At 38.8% G+C, this 12,878-nt stretch overlaps 2 protein-coding genes across 2 annotated transcripts; both read left to right on the top strand.

Moving 5' to 3' along the window:
• Window positions 1-6,822: 6,822 nt before the first annotated feature.
• LOC131648907 (uncharacterized) lies at window positions 6,823-8,097 on the top strand. Its single transcript, XM_058918640.1, has one exon. It carries the CDS (start codon window positions 6,823-6,825, stop codon window positions 8,095-8,097), a length of 1,275 nt encoding a protein of 424 aa, XP_058774623.1.
• On the top strand, window positions 8,094-12,016 carry LOC131648906 (uncharacterized). The gene is made up of 2 exons (XM_058918639.1): window positions 8,094-8,947; window positions 9,094-12,016. Exons 1-2 carry the CDS (start codon window positions 8,094-8,096, stop codon window positions 12,014-12,016), a joined length of 3,777 nt encoding a protein of 1,258 aa, XP_058774622.1.
• Window positions 12,017-12,878: the final 862 nt, after the last annotated feature.

Genomic DNA, 12,878 nt, shown 5'->3' with positions numbered 1-12,878 from the left:
AAAGTGATGTCATAGGTGTATAAAGACTAAAAAACCAGCATTTTGCATATGTGGAGCAAAATGAGAAAAGGGTAGAAAGGTGTTTTCCACACATATAACTTTTCTTATATGGTAGATATAACACACCTCAAACACAAGGCACGCATAGCATTTATAAATATAAATATTCATAGCATAGTATTTAGTAAATTCTAGGAGAAAGTATAAAAAGTGTTACTATCATCTGGTTTCTTAACAAACTCAACTCCCAGATTCTGAAATATTTCACATACTTTATAAGAGTCATCAACAACTAAGCCAATGTGTTGTTTTGTAAAGAAAATGATGACTTACAATTAGAACTAAATTTTCTATTATCAAAATAAGGCAACAAACTACACTCAAGTGTTGTTTTTCATATTTGAAAATATTGCCACAAAGAAAATTATCGGGACGAGCCGCGTACTAGGTTACTTTCTTTAAGACGTTTCATCGTACTGCCAGTAATTATGCAAAGCAGTTCGAGATTCGACAACGTCTCCAGGATAAAACAGCCCATTCAAATAATACGACAATCACTTGCACTATGATGTATCGTTCGAATTACACCTTCAGATGGTATAACAACCAGTCGTAGTATCTGGAATAAATTCCAGTCGAAAAGCAGAAAAGAAATATTTAGATGAAGCAGAGTAGAGAGAGAAGAGAGAATCTGATTGTGAATTCTGGAGTGGTTTGCAAATGAATGGAAGGACACTATTTATAGGCAACAGATCCAACCGACTAAAAAAGTTGTGGGCGAAAAAATCGTGGAAGAGTGAAACCGGCCAGGTCAAAAGTAGCCGTTTTTCACTTGGTCAGCAAGTCACACCTATGACTCTTGGTGGGCAAGTAAATCAGTCAGAATTTAGGTTAAGACTTGGTCTAAGTAAGACACGTCACCATTTCGTAATTAATTAATATAAAATTTTAATTAATTTCCTATAATAGTATTTAATTTTTTTCCACCGAATTAATTAATTAATTAATTTTCACCAATTCGGGTTCCAAAAAATTAATTCATCTAGACCGGACTGGACCGAGCCGGCCGGCCGGACGGACGGTGGCGCGCGCGCGTGTGTGTTTCTTGATGGCATATGGGCGTGTCCTCACTCCTTTACAAAATTGTCGGTGTCCTTGGGCCTAACAACAATTATCCAAGTTGGAATATATATACACTACTAATATTTGTGTTCCCTCCAATGTGGGACTAAAATGAATCCTTTCAAATTCATTTCCATACTAGTTCTTACTTGTGTTCATTTATTGCTCATTTAATGTCAATAAATCATTCCAACTCCCACTCTAAGTTAACATCATTCTAAGATTTCCCGCAATCCCCCACTTGAATTTAAAAGGCGATTTTTAGAAGTACGTCAAAACATTTCTAAGATTGTGCATAAACAAAGATATCTACGACTTGAACCTTTATGTAGCAAGTAGGATTCTGATTTAACAAGAGTGACACTATTGTCTTGAACTCTATCTCAGACATCAGACATGCACACAACCTTTTCATTAAGGTGTATTCTTAATAGCCCGTGCTTTTAATGGCCCTACACGTGTATCCCGGTTTAGTGAAGGCTCTAGGAATTCTGCCTCGAAATTCCATAGGAACCGACCTCAATTCCACAATCACATAGGTGAGTCTATCAAGAGTACTCCTGTAGCCTAGGTACTCCCTCATACAGAGTATAGATCTCATTAAGAGTTTCTATTATCTCGTCCTCTCATTACTTCAGGATTCATGCTTCTCATATTTACTCTAGCATGATCGCTATATATTACTCACAAATTGTTATTACCCATTCAACCTATTTCTTGGGATCTCCACTCATTTAGGTCGGGTTACCATCATGAGCAATTCATTTCTGTATAGGAATTAGTCTCATCTTCTTGGATGTATTGTGGACTTTCTCTCTAGCTAATCCTTTCGTCAAAGGATCTGCTAAGTTTTTATCAGTGCATACATAATCCACTCTTACAGCTCCTTTAGAGATACAGTCTCTAATAATGTTGTGTTTTCTTCTAATTTGACGTCTTTTACCATTATAATAACGGTTCTCGATTTTTGCAATAGCTGCGGTACTATCGTAGTGGATCAACACAGCTGGCATATATTTTTCCCATAAGGGAATCTCGGATAGCAAGCATCTCAACCAACTTGCTTCTTCACTAGCTGTGGCTAGTGCTATCATCTCAGACTCCATTGTAGACTGAGCCAGGATGGTCTGTTTCCTTGATTTCCAAGATACAGCTCCCCCAACTATACTAAATATATAGCCACTAATAGCTTTAGAATCATCCGATAGGGTGTTCCAATCTGCATCACTGTACCCTTCTAGTACAGTAGGAAATTTCTTATAATGTAGGCAGAGATTTAAGGTCCTTTTAAGGTACCTCATGACTCGCTCAATAGCTTTCCAGTGCTCATTACTCGGCCTACTCGTAAACCTGCATAACAATCCAACAACATATGCAATGTCAGGTCTAGTACAATCAGTGGCATATTTAAGTCTGCCAATGATGCTCGCATATTCGGATTGTTTGACACTTTCTCCAATGTTCTTAAATAGTTTCACACTTGGATCATATGGAGTGCATGCTGGCTTACAATCAAAGTATTTATATTTCTTCAAGATCTTCTCCACATAGTGAGATTGATCCAAAGAAATTCCTTGTTCAGATCTTGTGATCTTGATACCAAGAATCACACTTGCTTCTCCGAGATCTTTAATATCAAAGTTGTTGCACAACAATGATTTCATAGCATTAACGGCCTGAATGTTTGATCCAAATATGAGTAGATCGTCTACATATAGACATATGATAGTGCATATACGATTCTCAAATTTATAATAAATGCATTTATCACTTTCATTCACTTTGTACCCATTCGATATCATTAAGTTATCAAACTTTTCATGCCAATTCTTAGGAGCTTGTTTTTGTCCATACAGAAACTTATCTAACTTACATACCTTGTTTTCTTGTCCATGGATCACAAATCCTTCTGGTTGTTCCATATAGATTTCTTCTTCTAAGTCACCGTTTAAAAAATAAGTTTTAACATCCATTTGGTGTACTAATAAATTATAAATAGCAACAATTGAAATAAGTACCCTAATGGATGTAATTCTAGTGACTAGAGAGAAGGTATCAAAGAAATTTACATTTTCTCTTTGTCTAAAACCCTTGGCTACAAGGAGATCCTTGTATTTATCAATAGTTCCATCAGGTTTTAGTTTCTTTTTCAAAACCCATTTACAACCGATTGGTTTGCAACCAGGAGGCAAGCCTACTAAATGCCAGGTCTTATTAGAATCAAGAGAATCTATCTCATCATTAATAGCTTCTTGCCATAAGTCTGCATCTAGAGATGACAGTGTTTCTTGAAGATTTATTGGATATTCTTCTACATTATAGGTCGCATAGTCAGGCCCATAGTCTTTAGAGACTCTTACTCTTTTACTTCGTCAAAGTTCTGTTTCTACATTGTCGTTGCTTTCAGTACTTTTTATCACAGGAATGTGACTCGATTGAGTGCCCCCATTATTTCTCAATTTGAAGGGAAATTTGTCTTCATAGAAATCAACATCATTTGATTCTATGATCACTTTTGCATTTAGGTCATAAAACCTATATGCCTTAGTGTTTGTTGCATACCCAATGAATACACATTCGTATGCTCTACTAGCGAGTTTAACTCGTTTTGGATCCGGAATTATGACATAAGCCAGACAATCCCAAGTTCTCAAATAAGACAAGTTTGGTTGTCTTTTCTTTAATATCTCATAAGGTGAGATCTTAATTTTTGACTTGGGTATTCTATTCAGGACATAGCAAACAGTCAATAAAATTCCCCCCACCAGTGAGGTGCAGCACCAGAATTCATCATAATTGCAACAACAAGTTCAGTAAACGTTCTTTCTTTCTTTCTGCTTTACCATTCATTTCAGGAGAATATGGAGCAGTCATTTCATATACAATTCCATGTTTAATATAAGAATCATTGAATAACCCAGAATCGTATTCAGTTCCCCTATCACTACGAAGTCTCTTAATGTTCTTACTAAATTGATTTTCAATTTCAGTCACATACATCTTAAACATGTCAAGATCTTCACTTTTATTTTTCATTAAGTATACATAAGTATAATCAGAGCAATCGTCAATAAAAGTGATAAAATAACGTTTACTATTTCTAGTTAAAGTTCCATCTAATTCACAAATATCAGAATGTATAAGATCTAGGGGATTAGATTCTTTAATAATTGATTTATGCGAAGTCTTAGTTATTTTAGCTTGACTACAATATTCACATTTATTTGAATCATTCACATTTAATTTAGGATTTAAGCCTAAGTCGCTTGCATTAGAAATAACTCGCTTATTAACGTGACAAAGTCTAGCATGCCAAATGTTAAAATCACACAAAGAGTAAACAGAAGGAGAAACTTTATTAAAATCAACATTCAACTTAAACATGCCATCAGCGGCGTACCCTTTCCCAACAAAAATACCATTCTTAGTGATGGTGTACAAATATGCCCCTATAGTTTGACTAAACCCTGCCTTATTTAAAATTGTAGTTCAAGTAATTATTCATTGAGGGGGCAGTTTGTCAATGATTACAGCAATTTGAAATTGTTCATTGAGGGGCATACCTTCAGTAATTATTTCATGAGCAATTTTCTGAAGTTCGTGACTTTGAGCTTACACAGATTTTTCATCCACCATCTTGTAGTTCAAGTAGCGGATGACAGCATATTTCTTCGCACCAGCTTCTTCAATGTCATACTTCTTTTGGAGAGCTTCCCAAACCTGTTTAGCAGTGTTGTGATTACTGTAGTAATCATACAGGTCATCAGCAAGACTGTTTAGAATATGATGTTTGCACAGGTAATCATTTTCTTGCCATAGTGCAATTTTTTTCGGAGCTGTAAATTATCTTTTGCAGTAGAGTCTCCATCAGACATTTTGGAAACTTCCTCCTTTTTAGAGGTTTCGTCTGATTCAGCAGGTGACTTACCATTAGATATCTCGATTGATCTAGAAGGAACAACAGGGATATCCTCAGTCAGAACGTGGGCAACCTTTTTCAGAGTTAAGAAAAACTTCATCTTTGATTGCCAACGTTTGAAACTAGATCCCTCAAACTTGAATGGTTTGTCATTCAGAAAAGCGGACGCAACAGATCCAACCGAGTAAATTAATTTTCACTAATTCGGGTTCCAAAAAATTAATTCATCTAGACCGAACCGAGCCGGCCGGACAGACGGCGACACTCGCGTGTGTCTTGATGGCATATGGGTGTGTCCTCACTCCTTTACAAAATTGTAGGTGCCCTTGGGCCCAACAACAAATGTCCAAGTTGAAGTATATATACACTACTAATATTTGTGTTCCCTCCAATGTGGGACTAAAATGAATCCTTTCAAATTCATTTCCATACTAGTTCTTACTTGTGCTCATTTATTGCTCATTTAATGTCAATAAATCATTCCAACTCCCACTCTAAGTTAACATCATTCCAAGATTTCCAACATCAAGTGTATCCAATTTGTCCTGTAAGAAGAATGACATGTTACTATTAAATTTAATTTCCTATTCATCTCAATAAGGTAATAAACTACACATTAGAGTGTAGAAAAAAATTGTGTAAGAGGGGAGATAAAATGCATCAAAGTGAATGACATGTAAATAATAGTAGAAAATGTCGATATACTAGAATACTCTTGTTTCTTTTCAAGCATTGCACTGGCTTTAATCACATCCTTCTTATTTGTCACTGGAGTTTTAAAAAACTCTTGTAATGTTTCCAATTAGCTAAATCTAGATGCCTGGACACAAATGACCTCACTATACCTATCACTCCTTCTCAAAACTCCATGTCTTTTATAGCCACTTTTTAAATATATTCTATTCCATGCTTAGTTACCAAATCAATAAAAATAATATCAACCAATACCAAAAAGGTGTTTTGGCCACATGCACATTAGATAGTTATGGATAAAATACCAACGTTATAATTTTTTGATCAAGCAACAAATATGATAGTAAACTAAACTAATCAAATGCAAAAGATATAACAGTACCTTAATGTGAAATTGTTCATTGGATAAGGTGTCAATAAATCTCGAATTATGGTAACAATTGGATCCTATATTAAAAAACTTCATTAGTCAGAAGCAATTAGAATATGATATTAACCTGGATGAAGTGTATTAATTGAAGTAGCTATAATCTAATATGTTTAGCCACATTCCAGATACAATACAACTATTTGATCTCCTTCATGAAGAACATAATTATATAATACAACATCAATAATGGTTTCATGGCCTTCAATAACCTTAACTTCCAAAATAGTTCATTAGCAGCCACAGTCTAGTAATAGTTAGAACTCTTCGTTAAAAGATCAAGAAGCATTCAAGTGTCAACCACTTCAATAGTATGTGAAAATATGACTAACCTGCATTTTATCACTGTATGTACGTTTCTCAATCATGGTCATTTCAGTCCATTAAACCAATAGTAATAACGAGGACCTAGATTCCACGTGTTGTAGAGAGAGACGCTCCCCCCTCTCTCTAACTGCTTAACGTGTTCCCCCTCTCACCCTTTAGGGTTTTGAGTTTCGGCGCCTCTTTTCCCAGATCCCTTTCTGGTTTTTTTTCCACTCTTTTATAGTTGGTTCTCTCTTCTCTTCGTAGAAATGGTCTGGGTCTTGTCTCCCTCTACTTGTGTATTCGAGCCTGTTTTTGTTTTTTTTGTTTCATTTGGTGTCGTGAGCTTTGTAAGATGGAGAAGTGGAAAGAGATTCCCTTATCTATGGAGGAGGAGGAAGGTGTCACGGTAGAAGGAGAGGAGATATGCGGGGAAGAAACGTTCCAGAGAACCCTAGCGGGTAGACTTTGGACAGATAGTAGCTTTAACTCAAGAGCCTTCATAAGTACAATGCTGGGAGCTTGGAAGTTGAGGAATCCGGTTGAAACACAAGAACTTAGCAAAAACCTCTTCCTCTTCCACTTTTCCATAAAACGTGATTTGGAATCGGTGATGCGGAATGGGCCGTGGATTTTTGACAGAAATATCCTTGTTCTTGCCAGGTTCTCGGGGGAAGAACAACCTTTAGAGTTGAATATGCACTTTGGTGTTTTCTGGGTGAGGGTGTACGAACTTCTGTTGATGCTTAGATCTGAAGTGATGGCAAAGAAGTTGGGTGGGATTCTTGGGAAGTTTGAAGAAATGGACATGAAGGAAGCGAACAAGAACGAAAGATTTTTGCGTTTAAAGGTCACTATGGACCTTAAAATGCCGCTGAAACATGGGACGGTGGTCAGGTTCAAGGATAAGAATCTCCGAGTGTTTTTCAAGTATGAAAGAATCCCCACTTTCTGCTTTGTTTGTGGACGTCTTGGACACCAGTTGAAAGACTGCGATTCAACAGGAGATCTCAGTGAAGAAGGGTTCGAAGACATAGAGGAGAATGACCTACTCTATGGCCAGTGGCTAGGAGCTTCCCCTATCCCCAGAGTCAATGGGGAAGTTAGGAAAAAAGAGTCTAATTCGAGCTTGTGCAGCAAGAGTCTCTTTAACCATTTGTCTGGACAGAGCAAGTGTGAGGATAAGGGTAAGGAGAAGGAGGGTGAAGGTGAGGTGGAACAACAGAGAGATTCGAATGACAAGAGGAAGCAAAAGTCAATAACAACTATACCAGAACCTTTAACTGCTCCGGTCAATCTTCTGGAGATTGAAGTTGTTGCTGAGTCCTTTGGGGCAGTCGATATATCTAATGTAGGAACAAACAAGGGAGTTTCATCCAAGGGCATTGCTACTAAGAAGAAGAAGTGGACCAAGAGACAAACTTCAAGGAAAACTAACACGGCGCCAAAACAAAGAATTGACTATGAAATAGGGAAGCGACAATTGGTTGACGTGATGATTACAGAATTTAAGGTGGAGGGTTGTGGTAGCGGTGAGAAGAAAAGAAAAGGAGGTCAAGAAGCTATGGTTGGGTCCCCACAATTCATACCAGAGGTGGTGTTGGAAGACACACATCGCCTAGAACAATGAAAATAGTTAGCTGGAACTGTAGGGGGTTAGGGAATCCTCGTACAGTTCGAGCCTTGTTAAGGCTCAACCGTCTGGAAAATGTCGATGTATTACTCGTTATAGAGTCTCGTCTCAAGAATGATGAAGTGCTGAGCATTAAAATAAAGTCTGGTTTTGCAGAAGTCTATGTGGTTGAATGTAAAGGGACCGGAAAGGATAGGGCTGGTGGTCTTATCATGTTCTGGAAAGAGAAGTTTCAAATTAGCATCCCATCTTCCTCGTTAAATCATATTGCTGGATCGATGATTGATGATGAGGATGGTCAGAAGTGGAATCTCTATGGCATTTATGGCTATCCGGAAGAACTGAATAAGAGAAAGACGTGGCATTTGATTCAAACTTGTTTTGGGGAAGAAGGTGACAAAGCAACCATTTTTGGGTTCCTGAATGACATACTGTGGGATCATGAGAAGAGGGGTGGCAACAGTAGAACAACTAGCCAATTTTTGTGGGGAAGGACTGCTGTTAATTCATGTGGGTTAGTGGACCTGGGGTTTGATGGTTATCCCTTTACTTGGACTAACGGAAGGATAGGGGCTGATAACACTCAATGTCGCCTTGATAGAGAGATGGCTTCTAATAGTTTCATCAACAGGTTCTCTCCTATTAGATTCTATCATCTTTCAAGGTTTCACTCTGACCATGCTGCTATCAGCATTTCCCTCGAAGCTGAAAATACTCAGAACACTGACAGAAGGAAGCGTCCTCACTTGTTTCGTTTTGAGGAGGTGTGGAGCAAAGATCCTAGGTGTGAAAAATTTGTTGACCAGCTGTGGAATGATTCCAGCACCAGGGGCTTCAATATGTTTAAGTAATATAGAGTGGGGGAGGTTTCCAAGGAGATTAGAAGGATTGAGGAACGGTTGGGGAAGGAGGTTTGTTGGGCTGAAGTCAGGGAGGATATATCTCGTAACAGGGCCTTGGAGCGTCAACGTGATAAGTTACTTCAAACGGAAGAAATTATGTGGAGACAAAGGAGCAGGGCTTTGTGTCTAAAGCATGGAGTAGGAACTCTAAATTCTTTCATGTAAAAGCAAATCAGAGACGTAAGACAAATGCTATAAAGAAGATAAAGGATGAGAATGGGCATTGGTGGAGAGGCCAAGAGAATTGCGAACGTATTCTGGTTACTTATTTTGCTGATATCTTCTCTTCTACCTTTCCCACTAACATTGCTGAGGTTTGTAAAGTTGTGGAAGGAAGACTCACGACTGAACACATAAGGATCTGTGAAGAGGTTTATACGGCTGTAGAGGTTAAAACTGCTTTATTCCAAATGCACCATTTGAAGGCACCTGGGCCGGATGGGTTACCTGCCCTCTTTTATCAAAAGTTTTGGCACATTGTGGGACACGATATTTGCAAACTTGTTATGGACATCCTCAACAACCAAAAACACCCTGGCATCATTAACAACACCCATATAGCCCTTATTCCCAAGTGTAAAATTCCAGCCAAACCGAAGGATTTTAGACCCATCAGCCACTGCAATGTGGTGATGAAACTGGTGTCGAAGGTGATTGCTAACAAGTTAAAGCTCTTCCTTCCGGAAATCATCGATGAAGAGCAGAGTGCTTTCGTCAAAGATCGTTTGATTATGGATAATGCTTTGATTGCAATGGAATGCTTCCATTGGATGAAAAAGAAGGTGAAGGGAAAGAAAGGTATCATGGCCCTAAAACTTGATATGTCTAAGGCCTACGATAGGCTTGAATGGAATTTTATTGTGGAGGTTTTAACTTCTATGGGCTTCCCTAGAGCGTTGGTGGAGCTGATAGAGAAGTGTATAACCTCGGTGTCCTACAAAGTGCTGATCAATTGTGTCCCAAGCAGAAGTTTCACACCGGAGAGGTGTCTCCGTCAAGGCGATCCACTCTCTCCTTACCTTTTTAGCTTGTGCGCTAATGTTTTTTCAGGTATGATAAAGAAAGCGGCCAGGAAGAAGGAGGTCTATGGAATTAAGGTTGCGCGAAAGTCTCCCATGATCACACACCTATTCTTCGCTGAAGATAGTCTTCTTTTCGCTAGAGCCAACCTGGAGGAAGCAAATCGAATCAAGGAGATTCTCCAAATCTACGAGCGTGCTTCAGGTCAAGTGGTGAATTTTAACAAGTCAGAAGTGTCCTTTAGCAAGAATGTGGGGGATGTCACTCGAGCCAATATCCGAAATGGCTTAAGTGTCAGTTCTGTCCCTAATCATTCAAAGTACCTTGGGTTGCAAGTCATTTTTGGGAGATCAAATAAGGTAGTTTTCTCAATGGTGGTGGAGAGGGTGTGGAAAAAGATTAAAGGTTGGAAAGAAAAGTTTCTAACAACTGCAGGGAAGGAAATTCTCATAAAGGTTGTCGCGCAAGCTATCCCCACGTACGTGATGAGCTGCTACAAATTACCAATTTTAGTTTGCAACGAGATAGAAGCTTTGATTGCCAATTTTTGGTGGGGAGCAAAGAAAGGGGAGAGGAAGTTGCACTGGCTAAGTTGGGAAAATATGGCTAAGGCGAAGAGCTTTGGTGGGTTGGGTTTCAGGGGAATCAGTGACTTTAATTTGAGTCTTCTTGGGAAACATTACTGGAGATTACTGTCACAGGAAGAATCGTTGGTGGGAAAAGTTCTAAAAGGAAGATATTTCCCTAGGGGCTCTATTGACACTTGTGATGTTGGCTACAGCACTAGCTATGCTTGGAAAAGCATTATGGGAGCGAGAGAAGTGGTGCAAAAGGGTGCTAGATGGAGAATAGGAAACGGAGAAAAGGTGAAGATCTTAAAGGACAGCTGGATTCCGGGCAATTACGAGTTTAAACTTTTGTTTGGAGCAAGTAATGTTGGAGAGGAGGATCGTTTCAGTGATCTTATTGACAAAGAGCTTAGTGTTTGGAAAAGAGAGGTTATTTTGGGCAAGTTCTCTGCTGAAGATGCTAAGAAGATTGTTAGTATTCCTCTTTCAAGGCTACCAAACGATGGCAAGCTGGTGTGGCATTTCGAAAAGAGTGGTAAGTTCTCTGTCAAATCTGCGTATCATGCCACGCGTTCGCACAAAGCTTCTCCCATTCCTGGCCCCTTTGTTCTGGCTTTCCAGAGGCTCTGGAAATTGATTTGGAAGGCGCCTATTTATGCAAGGCAACAAAATTTTCTCTGGCGTGTGCCTAAAAACATCCTTCCCACGAGGGGGAATCTTGTAAAAAAAGGTATGACCATTGACTCTTCTTGCCCCTTCTGTTCTTCTGGGATTGAGAATGTGCACCATATTTTTATGGATTGTCACTTTGCGAAACAAGTCCTTTTTGCTTCTTCCATTGGCTACCGTATTCCCCCTTGTCTAGACGTGAACCAGTGGATCCAATCTGTTTTGGGGTGTGGTGATGCTCATAGTGCTCAGGTAATTTTTGCTTGCCTCTACAAAAGCTGGGCTGCTAGGAATTTAGTGGTGTTCCAAGGAAAATCTGCTTGTCCTATAGCAGTCGCAGGTGGTGGTTTTGACTGCATGCAGGATTATATTAGATGGCCTCCTGATTCTGTTGGGAAGAAAATTCCTTCTGCCGGAAGGACCAATGTCACATATCCCCATGATGTCCATTTTGTGCAGGTGGATGCTGGCTTCACGGAGGAAGGAGACACGGTATTTGAGTGTACTTTCAAGGACCCTTTCAGTAAGGTGATGTTGGCTGCCAGTAAGAAGGACCAGATTATGGTCGATGCTAGTCTTGCTGAACTCATGGCTATTAGGTGGTGTAACCTATTAGCAGATGACCTTAGAATGGACAAGATAGTGTTCCAATCATATGCATTGGTGGTTGTTGACTGCATCAACTCTATCTCTAGCAACGCTTCCCTCGAGCCTATCGCAGCAAAGTGTAGGATGCTTTTGCGTAATTTCTCTTAGTTCTGTTATTTATATTCCTAGGGATTGTAATTCTGATGCACACAATGTTGTGTTGCTTGGTAAGGTGTATGGCTCCCGGACCTGGTTAGGCGGATTACCGGGAGCGAACTCTGTATCTCTGGATGTGTTAGGCCCTTTGATCTAATATAAGTATCTTCAATGTAAAAAAAAACCAATAGTAATAACATATCGCGGATTCCTTCACCGCCGAAATATTAAGTGCCAAAACATTAGTACAAAAGCACTAACAAACTATTAAGCAGATTATACAAATTATATATAACACTATCGTTAGGAGTTTTTACTGAAAAATAAAGATTTTCCATTCATCCTATGCTCCTACCAAATCCTATTTTGGATGATTTCAGGTAGACCTCAAAAAGGTGGGACATTATTTAAAAGATATCAAAAAAAAGTTGAGATATTCTAGAATCTGTTTGAAGTGAAGACTTTTCTTAAACACCTTGGGATCACTATATCACCACAGTCTAGTGACTCAAATTGAAGCTTATCTTTTTCATGTCATGTGAGAGGAATTGAATATGATATAAACACAAAAATGAAATAGACAATCCAATGGTGTTTTACTCACATACATTTCCACCGTTGAGGTCATTGAATCGCAACAGAATATATAAATCAGAAGAAAGATCCGTATTGAAATGTTATGCTGCTTTGAATCAAATCTTTCCATCTACGATTCGAAATTGGATTTGCAATAAATCAAACTTACACGCATCACTGAATAGCTTCAACCTATTTGGAAGTCTATGTAAGTCTCATGAGACACTTATTGTGATCATTCACTATGAAATTCTGGCATGGCAGAACCCGGATGTCATATGCAATGTCATGACATTTG

Source organism: Vicia villosa, linkage group LG2 (genome assembly GCF_029867415.1).
Source record: "Vicia villosa cultivar HV-30 ecotype Madison, WI linkage group LG2, Vvil1.0, whole genome shotgun sequence".
Lineage (NCBI taxonomy): Eukaryota > Viridiplantae > Streptophyta > Magnoliopsida > Fabales > Fabaceae > Vicia > Vicia villosa.
This window is presented reverse-complemented; position numbering and strand designations above follow the sequence as displayed.

Bases quoted from the DNA above. Each gene is read 5' to 3' on its own strand.
- LOC131648907 (XM_058918640.1), top strand. From the start codon at position 6,823: ATGGAGAAGTGGAAAGAGATTCCCTTATCTATGGAGGAGGAGGAAGGT.
- LOC131648906 (XM_058918639.1), top strand. From the start codon at position 8,094: ATGAAAATAGTTAGCTGGAACTGTAGGGGGTTAGGGAATCCTCGTACA. The intron at 8,948-9,093 runs GTAATATAGAGT...TTCAAACGGAAG, and splicing joins AGGGGCTTCAATATGTTTAA to AAATTATGTGGAGACAAAGG.